The sequence below is a fragment of the Neomonachus schauinslandi genome, chromosome 6 (genome assembly GCF_002201575.2).
Source record: "Neomonachus schauinslandi chromosome 6, ASM220157v2, whole genome shotgun sequence".
NCBI classification, from domain to species: domain Eukaryota; kingdom Metazoa; phylum Chordata; class Mammalia; order Carnivora; family Phocidae; genus Neomonachus; species Neomonachus schauinslandi.
Genome location: NC_058408.1, coordinates 104,834,933 through 104,852,723, shown reverse-complemented (window position 1 = coordinate 104,852,723; position 17,791 = coordinate 104,834,933). Strand labels below are relative to the sequence as shown.

The 17,791-nt window shown below is 43.5% G+C and overlaps 1 protein-coding gene across 16 annotated transcripts in view; it reads left to right on the top strand.

Moving 5' to 3' along the window:
• KCNMA1 (potassium calcium-activated channel subfamily M alpha 1) overlaps window positions 1-17,791 on the top strand; it is a 728,164-nt gene that overhangs the window by 641,271 nt on the left and 69,102 nt on the right. For all 16 annotated transcript variants that reach the window (XM_021699676.1, XM_021699672.1, XM_021699675.1 and 13 more), the window contains 2 exons: window positions 10,431-10,554; window positions 14,542-14,766. In XM_021699676.1, coding sequence (XP_021555351.1) covers window positions 10,431-10,554; window positions 14,542-14,766 — 349 coding nt within the window. The remainder of the gene's footprint in view (window positions 1-10,430; window positions 10,555-14,541; window positions 14,767-17,791) is intronic.

Here is a 17,791-nt window from a genome sequence, read left to right as displayed (position 1 = left end):
GTCCAATGGAGGAAAGGAGAGTGCTCAGGCCGTAGTAAGTGGCTTGGTGTGGCTGGAGCAAGGGGTCCATAGAGTGGCATAACTGGACTTGGAAATTGGAAAGTATTCTTGTACCCACTCCTGAAGGCCTTTGCCTTTGCCTTGTCATAGGTACTGGGAAACCCTTGCAAGTTCTTGAGGAGACAGTGTTTTGGGAGGATCACTGGTGGCATTGTAAGGAGAGGTGTAGAAGCAACCCTCCATCAGGGCAGCCTTGTGGAGACACACGTTACATAAATAGAGAGGTGTGAGAAGAAGGCCCAGCCAGCCCCAGCCTTTGCCAAGGTCCTTTGGGTGCCAAACCACTCAGGGTCTGCTGTAGAATAGTGGGCCAGAAGTGGGCCACAGTCTTCCCAAGAAGGACACACAGCATTCCTGACATGAGTCCATGTTCCATCTGTTTCTCCAGGACCTTGGAAACTTGGAGTCAGATAGAGGGGCCATGAGCCATGAGGACACGTGCAGGATGTGTTTACCAAAGAGATGGTCCCCAGCCAGGCTAGCAAGGATAATTGACAATACTGAAAACAGAGAAATTGAACATGGTGAGGGAAGCTTCATGTCACAAGGCCCAGAAAATATTAGAGATTGGTTGGATTCCTGAATAGGAGGGGAAGTAGGATTTGAGGAAAACTGATTAGCCTCTTGGGCATTTACTGATCATTAAGTGAAATAAACTCATCTGCTTGTTAAGTCCCATCCCTCTGTTTTGCCTCATACCTACCATGGGGTCTTTTTGTTAGGACTGCCAACTTGAAAGGTTCTAGTAATAGAAAATGGCAAGATGTCCTGAGCCCCGTCAGAGCTGGGGACAGAATGCCACTCTCGCAGTTCCTTCCAACTGGGCGGAATAAAGAAGGAAGGCAGGGACAGCTTAGCTAAGTAAATTCACCTCTGAATGCACCAGCAAATAGCAAATGACAGGCCCCCACGGGACTGGAGAAGAAAGAAATAGTGGGGCTCATCATACCAGGGCTTGGGGTGGATTTGACACAGGTCTCTGGACAAGTTGCATGCTCAGCAGAGGGTCATTATCCCATCCTCTCCTTTCAAGAGCATCTTGCACACTCTCCTCTAGGACTGAGGAACATGTCAGTCCTCCCAGGTTGTCTCCCAGACATAAAGGCAGTAATCTCCTTCTTCCTTATAGAATGGTGGCTGCCTAACGAGAGGTGATGTATGAGGGGCAGTAGTTCTTGACTGTTGACTTGTTAGGCAGGAAAAAAGATGTAAGTAGATAGATAGAGAAGGTGAAAGGGACTCTGGTTTTGGCAGAGTGGCTAGAGCCTGGCCTGAAGGTTTTGTCAAGGTGGCTCCAGGGATGGCCATCTGGTGGGAGATGGGGGTGGGCGTGGGGGTAATGGGGGCTGCTATGTCTCAAGAGAGATGCTCATATGCAGGAGGGTGGGGGCAGTGTCAAAGGATGAGTGAAGGTAGGAGCCAGAACCAAAAGCCAGTGTCCTTGCAGCATAACAGGAAGTAGTATTCGCCCAGACATGAAATGCACCCCAGAATGAGGCAGATTATTTATGATGCTGAAAACCCAAATATGAGCCCCTGAGACCCTCTTCAGCACAGCCAGAGACTCACTTGCACAGCCTGTCACTCCTGAGCATTACATTCAAGGACTTAGTTACTAACTGCCTTGTTGTCTTTTATGGAGTAGAAGAAGAAATGAAGGGAAAGGAGGGTAGAAAACTGAATTATAAGTGTACTTTATAAGAGCTAATATTTCATTTACCTTTTTTTTTTTTTAAAGATTTTTATTTATTTATTTGAGAGACAGAGAGAGAGAGAGCGCGCACGAGCAGGGGTAGGGCCGAGAGAGAAGGAGAAGCAGACTCCCTGCTGAGCAGGGAGCCCGATGCGGGGCTCGATCCCAGCATCCTGGGATCATGACCTGAGCTGAAGGCAGACGCTTGACCAGGTAGACGCTTAACTGGCTGAGGCACCCAGGTGCCCCTAATGTGCATTTTTATGTTTGTTTATTTGCTGATTAAGTCATGGGAGTGGAGGTCAGCAAGAGAGAGGCGTTAGTGTGGCATCCAGGTTGGGAACCCCATCAGGTGTTGACACAACCCTTCAGGTTCTGGAGAGTCACACAGAGAGAGTCAGGGTAGGCAACTTGGGTGTGCTTTTGTCATCAGCCCTATAACTCTCCATTTGGATAGGGGGGCCAGGACTAGGGTGAGCCATGTGAGGTGCCGCCTAAGTTCTGCACCTAGACCCTTCACTTGCATCACTCTGGCCCTGACCTTGCTCAAGAGAATCATAGCCTTTCAGTTTGTGTGTTGCAAACAGTTGCTAGCTCTGGTAGAATTGACTCCAACCATATAGCTTCTCCATCTGGGCAACACTTTATAGAAATGGTTCTCAAACTTCAGCATGCATAAAATCATCTAGAGCCTCTTGTTAAAACAGCTTGATTCAGTAGGTCTGGGCTGGGCTTGAGAATTTGCATTTCTCTCAAGCTCCCAGGAGATGCTGATGCAGCTGGTATGGGGTCACACTTTGAGAACTACTCCTCCATGAGTCAGAACAGCAAATGAAACTTGATGTAATAGCAGCCCTTCTTTCAGAAATGTTCAGACTTGATAATAGAGCCCTAAATAGTTGCTTCATTAAGAACACCTGTCTTGACCACTGTTGGCCATCCAACATGATCCTCCCTGCTGATCAGCTCCAGCAGCTGGCTCGAGGCACACTCCTGACAGCCGGACCTGTTAAAGTCATGTTTTCAGAGTCTCCCTTTAGATCAATATGCTCTATTTCAAATATAGTCCTTGCAAAGTGAAAAACAGTGCAAGAACCTTGGTTGTTCCGCAAACTAATTGTCACAAGATATCAAAGGTGAATGAGCTATCACTGGGCACATTTTCAGGTCTCCATAAAAGGTCTGGTGAGTTTCCATTGACTGGTTTAAGAGCCAAGAGATTAGAGTCAGAGACTAGAGATCGTTCATCAGCTCTTCTCGTTAGTTGGTTGTTTATTGAGCATCTACTGTGTCCTCTGCTGGATTCTGGAAATTCACCAGAGAGTAAGATAGGAGTTCCTTGCCCTCAAGAAGCTCAACATCTAATGGATGAGACAAAAATGCAAATTATTATCTCGGAAGGAGCATCTCTCACTTCTGTAGGAGTTCCTAGGAAGGGCAAACAGCTCCTGCCTCTGGTTATGGAGGAGGACAGCTTCAGGAGGAACATTTGAAACAAAGAGTGAGGTCTCAAAAATATCCCCATAGCCCCACAGTGATGCTTGACGTGATAGATAGACTCCATAGAATTAGTCTTTGCCACTGGGACAAAGAGCCTGCCAAGGGCTGAGAAATTCTCCCACATTTTATCTGCCCTCCCATTTCCCAGGGACACCACTGTAGGGTGGGCCTCAACCTAATGGGGATGCTTGGAATGACAGGAGAGGCCTTACGAGATGAGAAATGAGGCCCCGAAGCTCAGGCAAAGGATGCAATTCAAAAACCATGTTGTAACTTCCCTCTTTCACACCTTTTTTTGTTTGTTTGTTTGTTTACTTGTACTTTAATGTAAATTTCTGAAGGCCAGTGTTGAACCCACTGCCACAGAAAAAACTGGGATTTGCTGTATTTGCCTGTAAGGGGAACTGTGCTCTTTAAAATATAATACTGGCTTCCCCATAGCAGGTTTGCTAGAAAAGGGATTTGTGGTTTTGCTTTAGGCACTTGTCTTCAAGGCAGGCTTTTTGTGTTTCTGCTCTAACAGGGCATTTAGTTCACTTCCTCAGATTAATTGATGGCAAGTGGCATTCCTTGCTCTGCAAATCCTCAAAACAATGACCTTTTATTCTTTATTTGAAGTCAGGCATGCTTAATTTCTAGATGTGGACTTTGGAGGTGTGAGCTAAGATTCAAGAAGCATGCATATGAAAAATTTAACTCACTGGGGCTCCTCGGTTGCTATAAAAATGTGGGTATTCCTGAATGGAGCCCTCACATACTAGAACATGGAAATCTCTCCCAGGCTTAATTGATCACTGAGGCTCTCCTTAGCACATTGTCCTGACAAAGGCTCATGGGGTAATTTCCTACTGATTATTCACATGAGCTGTGCATTTCATGAATGCCCCCCACCCCCCCACCCCAGCCCATGCTGGTCTGCCTGTCTTTGCACCTCAGGGCACTGTGCTTCAGGGCTCTGCAGTGGAGAATGAACAAAATCCAGCTGCCTCCTGCAAATGGGAGGGGGTGGGATGGGGCCAAGCAGCATTGGCTTCCAGGCAAGACCTGTCTGGTCAAACCTCGCCTCTCCTCTCACTGGCTGGGCCTCGTTAGCCATGTTACTTATCCACTCTCTTTCCCAACCACACAGATGGGTAATAGCAGTAGAAATTACCTGCAAGTGTTACAGTCATGAGTAGATCATAAAAGGGAGGCAAAAGTTTCAGCCTTGCAACATTTGTAGCACTTCAACTCGTGGTGGCTATCCATTCATGGTAGCAACAGTAGTAGAAATAATTGTAGTAACCCCATGTTTGTATTATTGAACTGCTCTGCATTTACTGTCTCCTTTCATAAGAGCTACAAATACATGAGTGGGCTTTTAGCAAAGTATAAAGAATGATAATAATAATAATAATGGTAGTTAACACTTACGGAGGGCATGCTCTACCTCAGGTTCTATGCTAAGGGCATGACGAGCTTTACTCATGTAACCCTTTAATGATGGTGATTAACACTCTCATTTTACAGATGAAGAAATTGAAGCAAGGCACGATGTAGCAAGTAGTAGATAAACCAAGACTTGCAGACAGATATTTTGGTTGTGGGTCACTATGCTATATTGTCACTAAAGAAATAGGTTATTTCCTGCCCTCAGTGATTTCCACCCCTAAAACATCCCCTTTGGAGAAAGACTCTTGGTTCAAATGAGTAAGTTAACTGGCTGGCGCCTAGTCTTCCTCTTTCCTTTGAATTGGGTTGTCATAGGTATCCATCCAAAAATGTGGATACAAGTTAAAAGACTAGAGAGAAGTGCCCTCTCGGGAAGAGTGCATCTAATTGTATATGCATGTTGGGGTGGGGTGGTGCTGAGGAGGGGAGGGGCATTGGCCCAAACTCTTTGAATAAGATATTGTGTATTTCTGGTCTGTGTATTCCTAAACCGGTTGTAGGATGCTTTTCTCCCTGAAATGAACAGGTGAGACTGAGGGGCAAGAAGGGCAGCTGCGGTCCCTTCTAGAGACCGATAGCTGATACATGGTGCCCATTTTTCAAGTTGGACTGTTGTGTGAGTTTCCTGGGGCTGCCATAACAAAGTAGCATATACTGGGTATCTTAATCAATAGAAATTGATTTTTCTCACAGTTCGGGATGTTGGAAGTCCAAGATCAAGGTGCCAGCAGGGTTGGTTTCTTCTGAGTCAATGAAGGAAGGCTCTGTTCCAGGTCTCTCTCTTTGGTTTCTAGATGGCTGTCTATCCCTGTGTCTTCACATGTCTCTACATGTCTATGTCTAAATTTCCTCTTCTAAGTTCAGCAGCCATACTGAATTAGGGCCCATTCTAATGACCTCTTTTTAATTAATTACCTCTTTAAAGACTATATTGTCCACTCTCATCCTGAGATACTGAGAGTTCAGACTTCGATATACAAAGTTCAGACTTTGTGGGGACAGAATTATGCTCATTTAGCAGCTATGCAGCAGAAAGACCTCAGCTCATAGAGTTTCTGTTACCTTAAAATAGTGCATGCACATTGGCTCAGTGGTAAATGACAAATGAGCCTCAAATCAATTATGGTGCATTTTAAGAGAGTTGAGATTACTTTGTGAGTTGAGGAAATGCATAAAATAATTAAGACAGGAAAGACAATATCTAGTATCTCTCCTTAGTTCCAACTAAGTGGTCTTTGAGGAATCGTCTGAGAACATTTGAATGTGGTTCTCTTAATCATTTTGTAAACAAATGATGCTGGGATTCTTTGTTCAGGGAGGTTTCTGGTAGACTTCCTTTCCAGATACAACAAACTGTCTGGTTCTTCTCCTGGGCCTCCCCTGACCGCAGAAATGTTGGTTGTTGTGCTCAGTGGCAAATGCTCAAACTTTCTTTTATTGATGTAAACTCCAACAACCTCAATTTAGAAGTTCCTGTGGCCAGCTGGCTTTTCACTGTTCACCTATGTCAGAGACCTTTGCAGTTTAAGCCAATCTAAGCCACTTGAAATAACTATAGGAACAGTCATGGTAAAGAAATTCATCCTGGGGTGCCTGGGTGGCTCAGTTGGTTAAGCGACTGCCTTCGGCTCAGGTCATGATCCTGGAGTCCCTGGATCGAGTCCCGCATCGGGCTCCCTGCTCGGCAGGGAGCCTGCTTCTCCCTCTGACCCTACTCTCTCTCATGTGCTCTCTGTCTCTCTCATTCTCTCTGTCTCAAATAAATAAATAAAATCTTTAAAAATAAAAAAAAATAAAAAAATAAAAAAATAAAGAAATTCATCCTGTCTGGCCCAAAGTAGTTACAGACCCTCGTGTTGTTGGAATGAATCATGTTCCAAGCTTCCTTCCAGGTGGTAGAACCCAATGGTTGAGGAACACTCATGGTCCTTCATGGAACTCGGTCTTTATTTCTTCTTATCTCCCATCTTCGCTCCAACAACAACCTTTCTTCAGTTACTTAGTGCCCTCTGGCCTTGGGATGCCCAGCAGTGGCCCAATATTTCCAGAATTCTTCTAGCTACTTCTTTCTCAGTGAGAGAATGGTGCTTCTGTTCTGAGCAGATCTTCTGGGTTCACCCAACATTTATAATGAAATCTCTGTATCCCAGCTTTTCTGGAATGTCTCAAATGATGAGAAATCCACTGCCTTGGGAAACATGTCATTTTTTTTTGAACCCCTTCCATTTTTATAACATTCTTCATGTTTGGAAGCTTGATATTTGTTCTATCTAAATTCCACACATGGTTCTTAGTCTGCTCTCAATCAGTCATATGCAATCAGTGGATTCCATCTTCTATTTGATGACCACCATTGCACATCAGAGGACAGCTAGTGTGCCTGGCCTGAGTCTTCTATACCTCAGGTTGGACAATACCATAGCCAACATCGCCAGCCATGGTTTGGGGTGCCATCCTTGGGCTCATTTGGGCGTCAAGTCTCTGAGTGGGTCCTAATGGCTGATAGTGGATCAACACTAAACTATGCTGAGATTCCTCACCTTTCAGGGATAAGATAAAATGTTCCCTTCTCTGGGCAGCCTTCTTTAATATTACTCAAATACCAGGCAATTAACAGCTTCTTTCTTGGTATTCTCATGCCACCCTTATATGCTGTAACACTCATCACACTGTATCACAACTATCGATTGACATTTCCTCTCTCTTGCTATATTATGACCCTCTCTATGACTAGGGACTGCATCTTAATCATCAGAGTAGCCTCCATTCCTGGATCAAAATAGAAAATTCATGTTTATTGGCTGCTTTGATGATACAAGAACTCAAAGTTCAACATCCAGGTACCAGGGCTTGTCAGAAAAGGAAATATCTTTGTTTGGGGAGATTTTTAATGGTTCTCAGCTCAGATCCTTTGAGGATGATCCTGGGTAATACATTTAAATTATCCAGACCAGGGTGAGACGTGTAGGGAGTACAGAGTGCAGCATGGCATACCACTGAGACTTCTCAGATGCTTCTGGATATTCCAGTGCCAATCATGGCTTGCAACCCTAGTGTCAAATTATACCTGAAACCAATATAGCATTGTATGTCCACTATACTTCAAGAACAAATAAGATTTTTTTTAAAAAAAATTATAGGGGTGCCTGGGTGGCTCAGTCATTAAGCGTCTGCCTTTGGCTCAGGTCGTGATCACGGGGTCCTGGGATTGAGCCCTGTGTCAGACTCCCTGCTCGCCGGGAAGGCTGCTTCTCCCTCTCCCACTCCCCCTGCTTGTGTTCCCTCTCTCTCTGTGTCACATAAATAAATAAAATCTTAAAAAAAAATAAAAATAAAAAAGAAATTATATCTGCTTTCCCCAGACCCTCACCCCAGTTAGTGAGGCTTGACATTAAAAAACTGTCTTTTTTCCCTCTCATTGAGGGATAACTGATAATCAGGCTTGTTATTTACTTTTCTAAGATGAGGGTTGGAGATGTTAGGGGCAAGTCTCAAACTTTCTTGAGATAATATTTCCTCTCTAACCAATAAACTGGGCAAGAGAATTTGAAGTTGGCTCTATTTCTTCAGGGAAAATTTATTGAGATCCTCTTGTAACTAAAATATGTTCTTCTAGGCCTGGGAAGCGTTCATTCTGTTTATTTTCTGAAATCTCCTCTCTTTGGTGCTTTCTGTCCACCTACCTATCACAGACAGATATCTATAAAAACTATTAAAGATGTTTCAAAGGTGAAAAAGAAATCAAAAGTTGCTCTTGCCCTGATCTGTGACCAGTTCTTAGGAGCAACTGCCTTTTTATTTTAGCATTTTTGACCGAGTTCAGTATTTGAAAGGTGGCCTGGTGGTTTACAACACCTTAAGACCTCCCAACAGCTATGGAGATGCTGTTCCAAGGTGGATTGTTTTTCTCCTTTGAAGATTAGATATGACAGTTCCTATAGTAATCTAGCATGTTTGGTGAAGATAACTTTGCAGAATTGCCTCACACAGTATTTGCCATTTGGTATCACCTAAAAGCAAATCCTCAGGAATAAATAAATGCAGTGAGAGTTTTCCCATCTTAAGTGGGGGTGGAGTGAGTATTGGGGCGGAGTGGTGGGTGTTCATGGTACATATCCTGATATCCCGAAAGCTTAATTCTAGGTCTGTGGATCATGTAGGAGAGATTCCTGTCCCACTTTCTTTTTTTTTTTTTTTTTTTTAAGATTTTATTTATTTATTTGACAGAGAGAGACACAGTGAGAGAGGGAACACAAGCAGGGGGAGTGGGAGAGGGAGAAGCAGGCTTCCCACTGAGCAGGGACCCCGATGCGGGGCTCGATCCCAGGACCCTGGGATCATGACCTGAGCCAAAGGCAGGTGCTCAACGACTGAGCCACCCAGGCGCCCCCCTGTCCCACTTTCTATGTTGTGGACATATAAATGAGACATATCAGAGAAATGTCAGGGGGAGAAATACTAAAAACTAAATAGTCATCCAGTGATGCTTAAAATAGATAATTTAAGAGGGAAAATCACATTATAATAAGTTTTTGGAATTTAAACCTATTTGTATTTTCTATCTTGAATTGGTGATATTATTTAGGGAAGATATCTCCCCTGAAAGGACAGCTAGGTATGTGTGCCTGGGACTTGTCCTAATTATATGTGGTCAATGTTGTAGAAACCAAAACGACCTCCCCCAAAACTGAGATATGGAATCGCTATCAGAGATGGAATGCGGACAGTGGATATGGCCCAAAATGTAGGAGTATGTCTCTTATGCTGTGAGCCTGTTAGACCTGCCTGATTTTATTGTAATTCCTAAGGTTGTTGGTGAGGCTCTGCCAACCCACTGGAGGAGAGGCCTCTGTAGCAGCATCTTTCCTTTCCACCAGTAAACAAGGCAAGAGAGTGAATTCAAGACAAGTTTATTAAGATGCGTCAGCGCTTAAGCTCTCATCCAACGAAGGCTGCAGTTGGGAGGTGTAGTGGGGGTGGGGGAGACCGTCATTGGACGGTGAGTGCAAATACAGTTGTCAAGGCAAGGAGAGAGGGTGTTGTTTAGTATTGAAATCATGTATTCCAGATGTGGGCATTTGGTAGTCAATCTGCTCTGAAGTGACATGCTGCTGAATCTTTAAAGGGCTTCAGCCGGGGAGAGCAAAATCCGATTGGGCAAATTGCTAAAATATTTAAAGTGCAGCCTGTTAAAGCTTTTACTGCGAAGAGCATCACGTCAGAAGTTGTAGTCAGAAAGAGCAAGTAATTGGCTTTCCATCCTCACGCCAGTCATTCAGCATGAGGCTCTATTCCTATTCCTTCCTCTTCATTGCCAATGCTAATAACAACTCTTTGGTGTGAGTATGTGTGTGTGTGTGTGTGTGTGTGTGTGTGTGTGAGCACGCTCGCACATACATGCACACATGGGGGAGATTGGATAGCTGGTAAAATGACAATAGGAGGGAGAGGTATCCATGAAAAGAGGCTAAATCCACAAAACGACGTGAAGGCCATTTTGAGGGAAATGGGAACAGGAGGGAAAGGCAGAATTACTAGTTGATAAAGGTCACCTGCCTTTCCAGGTGGTGATGGTGGTTGGGGCAGTTGTCTTTCAAGGAATGGGTTCTGCAAGCAAAAGAATGGCCTTCAGTGACAGCCACTTTCTCTGCATCTTTCATCTACTCTGAGATGTGACTCAGGGGACACTTTCCATTTATAATTTATTACATTTTCCACTTAGGTTTTCTTGTCCTTTTCTCCCCAGGCATGACCCCTTGTTAATTCCTGGCAATGATCAGATTGACAACATGGACTCCAACGTGAAGAAGTACGATTCCACCGGCATGTTTCACTGGTGCGCACCCAAGGAGATAGAGAAAGTCATCCTGGTGAGTGGCAGGCCGCAGAATCTATGCCATCCACTGTGGTCCCAAACTACCATTGCTAGGAATGAGGTTTCCCTAACCGGCTGGTGAAGGCACAGTCCCTGGTCCTAACTATTTTTGATCATTAAAATTTGGGACTCAGATTGAAGGAGCTAGAACTCTCACCAGAATACGAACCGAGGATGGAATTTTTAATCTGAGTATTTATTGGCTTATTACAATATGGGGCAGGCATGTGCTGTGTGCAAGACATCTTGGGAGGCAGTATGTATATAATTCCTATGGATGTGGCTCTGCTTGACCTCTTTACACTTCAGTTCTCTTACCTGTAAGAAGATGAGATGAGACTGACTCTAACTCCTAGGATTGTAGTAAAGAGTAAAACCCACAGGGGACTCAATAAAGTTACTCCTCCTCCTCCTCCTCCTCCTCCTACTTCTTCTTCTTATTATTACTAAATGCCATGAAGAGATGTGACTGCTACCAATAAAATAAACAATGTTACTTGTTTATAACAATGTCTTGTCTTCTTCTAGATAATAGCTTTACATATTTGGGATCCTTCTTAGCACATGATGCAAAATGCATTTACTGATGATGACAATGATGAGCCATGGGTCCACCTCGGGCAGGTGGGGGCTCAGAGCCCTGTTTCATGGTTGGGTCATCTTGGTAGCTGGCAGTAGGCTTCTTATGGTCTCTGCTAGGAATGTTAGCCTAGATAACAATCCATTCTACTCTGCGGACTTGTCCTATTAACAGCTTTAGGTTTTAATGCCCATATCAGGTTCCCTACAGTTTATTGTCCTGCTAATAATCCATGAAAAATGGATTAATAATCAGGAAGGTCAGATGCCTTCTCATCGCAGATTGCTGTGCCCTGCTTCTTTGTGTCAGCCGGGAAAATCCTATCATTTCTGATGTCATGGCCGCCCTTCTAAGAAATGGGCTGCCCCAGTTCCTCAGAATGGCTTTGTACTCTAATACACTAGATTTTTCCGTGTGTTTTATCTGAATGTGTGTATGTGTGTGTTTTCTCAGTTTAATTATAATCAAGCAATTAAGAGCCAATACAGTGTTGTGCTAGAGGCTGTCTTAGAGGTGTGAATGTTACAGACAAAAGCACAGAAAGTCAGAATTCTCAAGAAACAGCTATTGTCCAATTTACCAGGAGCACAAATGGTTCTAATCATGAAGGTGCTCCATGTATTTACATCCTGGTGTATTCATTGCACTTTTGCCCTGTTGATCCAAACTCAGACTGGTGTTACCCACCTGTAGCAGGTAAAGGGCTGGGTATCATATCTGGAATCCAGGGTTTTAATGGCTTGCCAGTATTCCTGAAGAGGGTATGGCTAATTGACATCCAAACAAAATCCCCTCTGGCATGAAAGAGTTTAGGGAAGTGAGTTACTGCTTCTGTCATCTGAAAAGTAACATCATTTAACAAAACATTTATAACAGGCCATCTATGTGCTAGGCACTGCTTTTGTGGCTAGGGGTAAAGCCCCTGACAATGACTGCTGTCATAGAGCTTATGTTCCAGGGAAGGCAAAGAGAAGATCTCCAGGTAAACAGATGAAGATAGAAAAACATTTCAGACACGGATCCAGTGCTATGAAGACCAATCAAGGAGGGCCATGGGCTAGAAAGGGACCAGGAGGTACTATTTAGACAGTGCGGTCCAAGAAGCCCTCGCCAAAGTCCCACTGGAGCAGAGATGAGAATACTCAGAAGAGCCAGCTATGTGAAGATGCTTTGGGGTTGCATGGACCCCCTGGGTGCAGGACACTAACTGCTGTGGGGTTAGAAAATATTAAGTGGCCTCAATCTTGAGGAAATGATCATCTAATTAGAAGATATAAAATGTAACTATGAAACAATGTATTTAAAGCTAAGTGTTATGAGGCACAAAATGCTATTCAAATCTAGGGGAGAAGACTAGGATGTATCTCAGTGGCCAGAGGAGTCTTACTGGATGCAAACAGATTGCGCTTTGAAGGGTTTAAGGCCATTAAGGCCCAGCTTGGGTTAAACCTTCACAGATGTATAAGAAGCACCAGATGTACATGAGAGTAGTTTCTCTAGTGGGTCTTAAGCCTGGTAGAATCAGAGTCTCCAGGAACTGGGATCTCAACAAGATTCTGCAGGTGATGTTACTATGGCTGGTCTAAGGATTGGTGCTTCGGTCCCCAGAGCTAAGCTCCTGTGGTCAGCCACTTTGCTAACTGGAGCCTTACCTGCCTCCCAATGTAGATTTCCAACCCTCGCTCTGGACCCAGTTTGTATTCCTCAAGCTCATTGAAGAGAGCTAGACTCCAATTAAAAGTAATTAGAAACCCCATCACAGCATGTTACAGACTGGTTGATGCTCTGCTAACGGTATCCAGGCACTCAGACTTCCAAGCAGCCAAGAAAACTAACTCTAGGTCTTTTCCGTGAAGCAGTGAAATGGGATGTTGACTTCCCAGTGGGTCCTCCTTGGTCACTGTTTCTAAGACATATCTTACAGCCCCTGTCTTAGGTGTTCCTGGGCTATTGCAGAGGGAAACCGATAATGGTGACAGCCCTGCTTTATTCTAACGATCAGGCAGTGAAAGCTGGCTTCTTCTTCCCCCTGGGGGTTACTGTAATAACCCTGACATTGTCGTGAATTGTAATATTGGCATTAAACAATCAATACACTGGTCAATTCTAGGGATTAAATCAAGCAGAGTTTGATATGTGCAGTGGACATTAATATGCCTCCCCAAAAGCCACATGGGGCCATCCAGGCACGCAGTGGGTGGATCGGGAGGAAGGAAGGCAAGAATGGGAGGTATTGGACCAGACGGAGGAGTGGAGAAAGGCCCACTAAGTGGCCTCCTGTGTTGCTCTCTTCACTAACACAGTGAGCAAAAGGGTGGCAGTGGCTAAACATTTGCATGGGAAGTTGGGGTCCTCATTCACTGGGGTGATTTTATTCATTCATTTGAGATCAAGCCTAGGGTCGGGGGGAAGACATGGGCTTATTACTCTTGCTGATCGATCTCTAGATCCTTTTAATTGTTCTTTGGGAGTCTTCCTCTGATGACTTACCCAGGTGGGCCTCTCCAGGAATGTCCCTGGAAACCACAAAGTAGCACTGGACAGGGGTCGACAAACTCTTTTTACAAAAGGTCATCTAATAAATAATTTAGATCTTGCTGGCCATATGGTCTCTGTCACAGCTAATCAGCTCTGCTGTTGTAATGCAAAAGCAGCCATAGGCAATACCTAAATGAATAAGATTGGCTGTGTTGCAATAAAATTTTATTGGAACTTGAATTTTATGTAATTTTCACATATTATGAAATCTTCTTTTTTTTCCAACCATTTTAAAACGTAAAAACCAATCTTGCCTTGGTCATGGCCAAACAATAGCAGGGTATAGACCAGATTTGGCCTGTGGGCCATAGCTTGCCAGCCCCTGGCTTAGGATGTTATATTCTATCTACTGATGTAATGATGTAGTGTGAAATCCCATTGGTGAGTCCAGAACTCAAAATTCAAACTTCTCAAGCTGAGACTAGCATAGATCTTACCATTTTATCATCATTTCAGCAAGAGAGCCAGAAAAGGCAGCTTATTTTATCAACAATTTCATGGAAACTAAGACTTCTTTTCTAAGCAACATAAATATTGCTATTCCCTCTTATTTCCCCCCCTAAAAATCATCAGGAAAGAGCACCAGCTCATATGTATTATGGCATAACTTTCTTAAATCTTTGTCAAAAAAGGTCATGTTATGTGTGGATATATGTTTATATATACTTATTACACCAGTATAATGTATACACACATACTCAAATTATAAATACATATGTCGTGACTGTAACATTGATGAAATAAAAATGAAAGCACATAGTAAGCACTCAACAAACATTTATCTTTATGAAAGTGATTTTTTTAATCCTTACCACAACCTCTGAGGTCTTTTCTCCAATGCTGGTACACTTCTCCCTGTTGCAGACTCGAAGTGAAGCCGCCATGACAGTCCTGAGCGGTCACGTCGTGGTCTGCATCTTTGGTGATGTCAGCTCAGCCCTGATTGGCCTCCGGAACCTGGTGATGCCACTTCGTGCCAGCAACTTTCATTACCATGAGCTCAAGCACATCGTGTTTGTGGGCTCCATTGAGTACCTCAAGCGGGAATGGGAGACGCTTCATAACTTCCCCAAAGTGTCCATATTGCCTGTAAGTCCAGGGTCACATTAGTGATGTTTTTTTCTTCTTTCCCTTCACAAAAGAAAATCCCAGATGGATATGATAGTTGTAGCTTTTTTTTTTTTTTAAAGATTCTTTATTTATTTATTTGAGAGAGAGAATGAGATAGAGAGCATGAGAGGGGGGAGGGTCAGAGAGAGAGGCAGACTCCCTGCTGAGCAGGGAGCCCGACGTGGGACTCGATCCCGGGACTCCAGGATCATGACCTGAGCCGAAGGCAGTCGCTTAGCCAACTGAGCCACCCAGGCGCCCGATAGTTGTAGCTTTGATCATGCGTCTGCTTCTTCATCTGGTTATGGGCCTGAGGACTCAGCCCTTCCCCTCTGCTCTGTCTAGGACTAGCTAAACCCTGGGAGACCTTATTAAAAGGAATTTGCAGCCAAGTTCAGCTGCTCATCGAACATGAAGTTAGGCTGGTATCAAATGCATTACCATATCAGTGTCTCTACACTCTCTCTCTTGCCTACCCAAACCTAGTGCTTTGAGATATTATGATGCTTATAGCAGAATTTACTTATGGAACTACTTCTGTCAATTTACTTATGACATTATTAACGCTTCTATAAATCTTGGTTGTACCACTTTATGTTTTTAACCAAGTGGATTTAAGAGTTCTTTCTTTATTCCTGCTGCCAACCCCTTCTGCTGGCCACTCCCTGCCTTCCATTCATTTAGAAGCCTAGTAATGTTTTCATGGGCTTGTATGTATGTGTGCACATATGTGCATGGGATATTCTTGACTTTAAAAAATCCTAGGACCCAAATCTAAAAGGAACAGTTTGAGACTCCATAATTTAGTGTAAGGACATGGGATACATGATCTTGGAGTCATCTAATTACTTCCTAATCACTAATCAATGTATTTTTCATAAACTCTTAAACAATTCTAGATTTAGTAAACTAATAAACTGATTTAGTAAACACATGTAGTTAAAAACAGTCACCTGAAGAAAAACAAATAGTCCTATGCATGGAAGAGCATAAGCAGATATATACCTTTCTAATTTCAGTCGTCATAGATTTGAGTATGTATTTCCACGATTGTCTTCCTACATGTGCTTTTCCACATGGTCCCCTGGGGACACATGGACTGGGGTCTAAAAGTATTTTGAAAAGAGCTTATTATTTTGCTGGGCTACATGAGTCTGTGTGTGTGTGTGTGTTTCCTTCTTTGTACCCTTCCATACATGCACTCACCTGTTGGTATGCATATGAATAAGCTCTCATATTTGCAGGTCCTTTTTAAACTCTCCAAAATTTAGCTCACTCAAGCACAATATATTTGTACAAAATGGGCCTTCATCTCTGTCTTCACATATTTCATTGTTTAAACAGTACCCCACATCTGGAGCCAGCCCACAGAAACATGGTGTTTCTGTGTATGTCATTTGTATTTCTTGAGTTTTGAAATCATGTGTATACAACTGTGTAGGGATTGTCTTATATCACAATTACTGCTGGATTCCCTACAAGGTGAAAATTAAAAGAATATGGATGTAGGCAATTGAGGCTTATGCACTGGCAAAATGATTCAGGAAGTTGGTCAGACTTATTTTGTACCAAGAGCTCCCTGGAAAAGTGGGGTTCTTCTCCTCTCAAAAGATACTGCTCCAGAGCCTAGTAGCTTCCCAGCCCCATAGCCCTAAATGCCTCTTCCTCCATCATATCCCTTTGCAGCAGTATTTTGGGGAATGAGAGCAGAATCATGACTGTCACTGAGTCATAAAAGATGGTTGATGGTCTCAATCTGTGCAGCCAAGTTCCATCAGCTCAAAGCCCCTTCTCCAGGAGGGAGAATGGGAGGAAGGGATCCAAGGATATCTGGTGGTTGGCAAACCCCCTCCCTACACAGTCAGTGAGTTGAAGGCAACTCAAATCCCCATGTAGGCAAAGCAGAAGCTGGATTCAGGCTGGAGAACCCAGTATGTGAATTCCAAAATGACGCCATATGGCCCCTGGGGAGCACCGGCATGGGCTGGCCTGATCAGTTCTATGATCCCTCCTAGGGACACAGAGCCTGTGGAGGTCACACCTCTCCCCTCTAGCACTAATCCTTTTTTTTTTTTTTTTAGCACTAATCCTTTTATTTCACCTGAGCTTGCATTCTCTACCTCTCTGTCATTACCTCCTTGTTCTGTCCCCCCCCCCCCCCCGCCCCCACTGCTTTTTGTTGTTACGGGATTTTTAAAAAAAATCTGTTTACTGGCTTATTTATTTTTAATTATACCGGTAATATACAAATACATTCTTGTTATAAAATATTCAAACAAGACAGAAGTATGTAAAGTCAAAAACAAACTTTTTCCTTTACCCCCAATCTTATTCTCCTCCCTAGAGGTAATTACTATTATTAGTTTAGTGTATATTTTTCTTGAAATTTCTCTCTGAATGTACATGCACTTATCAGTATATTCATGAATATATAGTTTTATTTTGTGGGTTTCTTTTTACATAAATGAAATCATACTTTTTGAATTATCTACAACTTTTTTGTGTGTGCGTTTTTTCCCCCCTCACTTAACCCACTATTTCAGAGATCCTTCCAAGGCTATGCCTACATGGAGAACTGTTTTGGTCTCTTTACCTGCTGCATAGACTTCCCTTGAACGTATGTCCAGTGGTATATTCAACCATCCCTATGTTGTTGGTCAATTAGGTGATTTTCTTGTTTTTTGTTTTGTTTTGTTCTTTAGAGAGGGAGCAGGGGAGGGAGTGCAGAGGGAGAGGGAGAAAGAGAATCGTAAACAGGCCCCGTGCCCAGTGCAGAGCCAGGTGTGGGGCCCCATCTTACAACCCAAAGATCATGAGCTGAGCTGAAACCAAGAGCCGGATGCTTAACTGACTGAGCCACCCAGGCGCCCCTCTTGGTTTTTGTTTTTGTTTTTTTCTTGCTGAAAATATGCAATAAAATTATATGACTTGAAGCTTAACTCCTTTCCCCCCCCCCCCGCCCCTTTGCAAGATGCACATTCCTTCCAACCCTCCCACCTCCTCC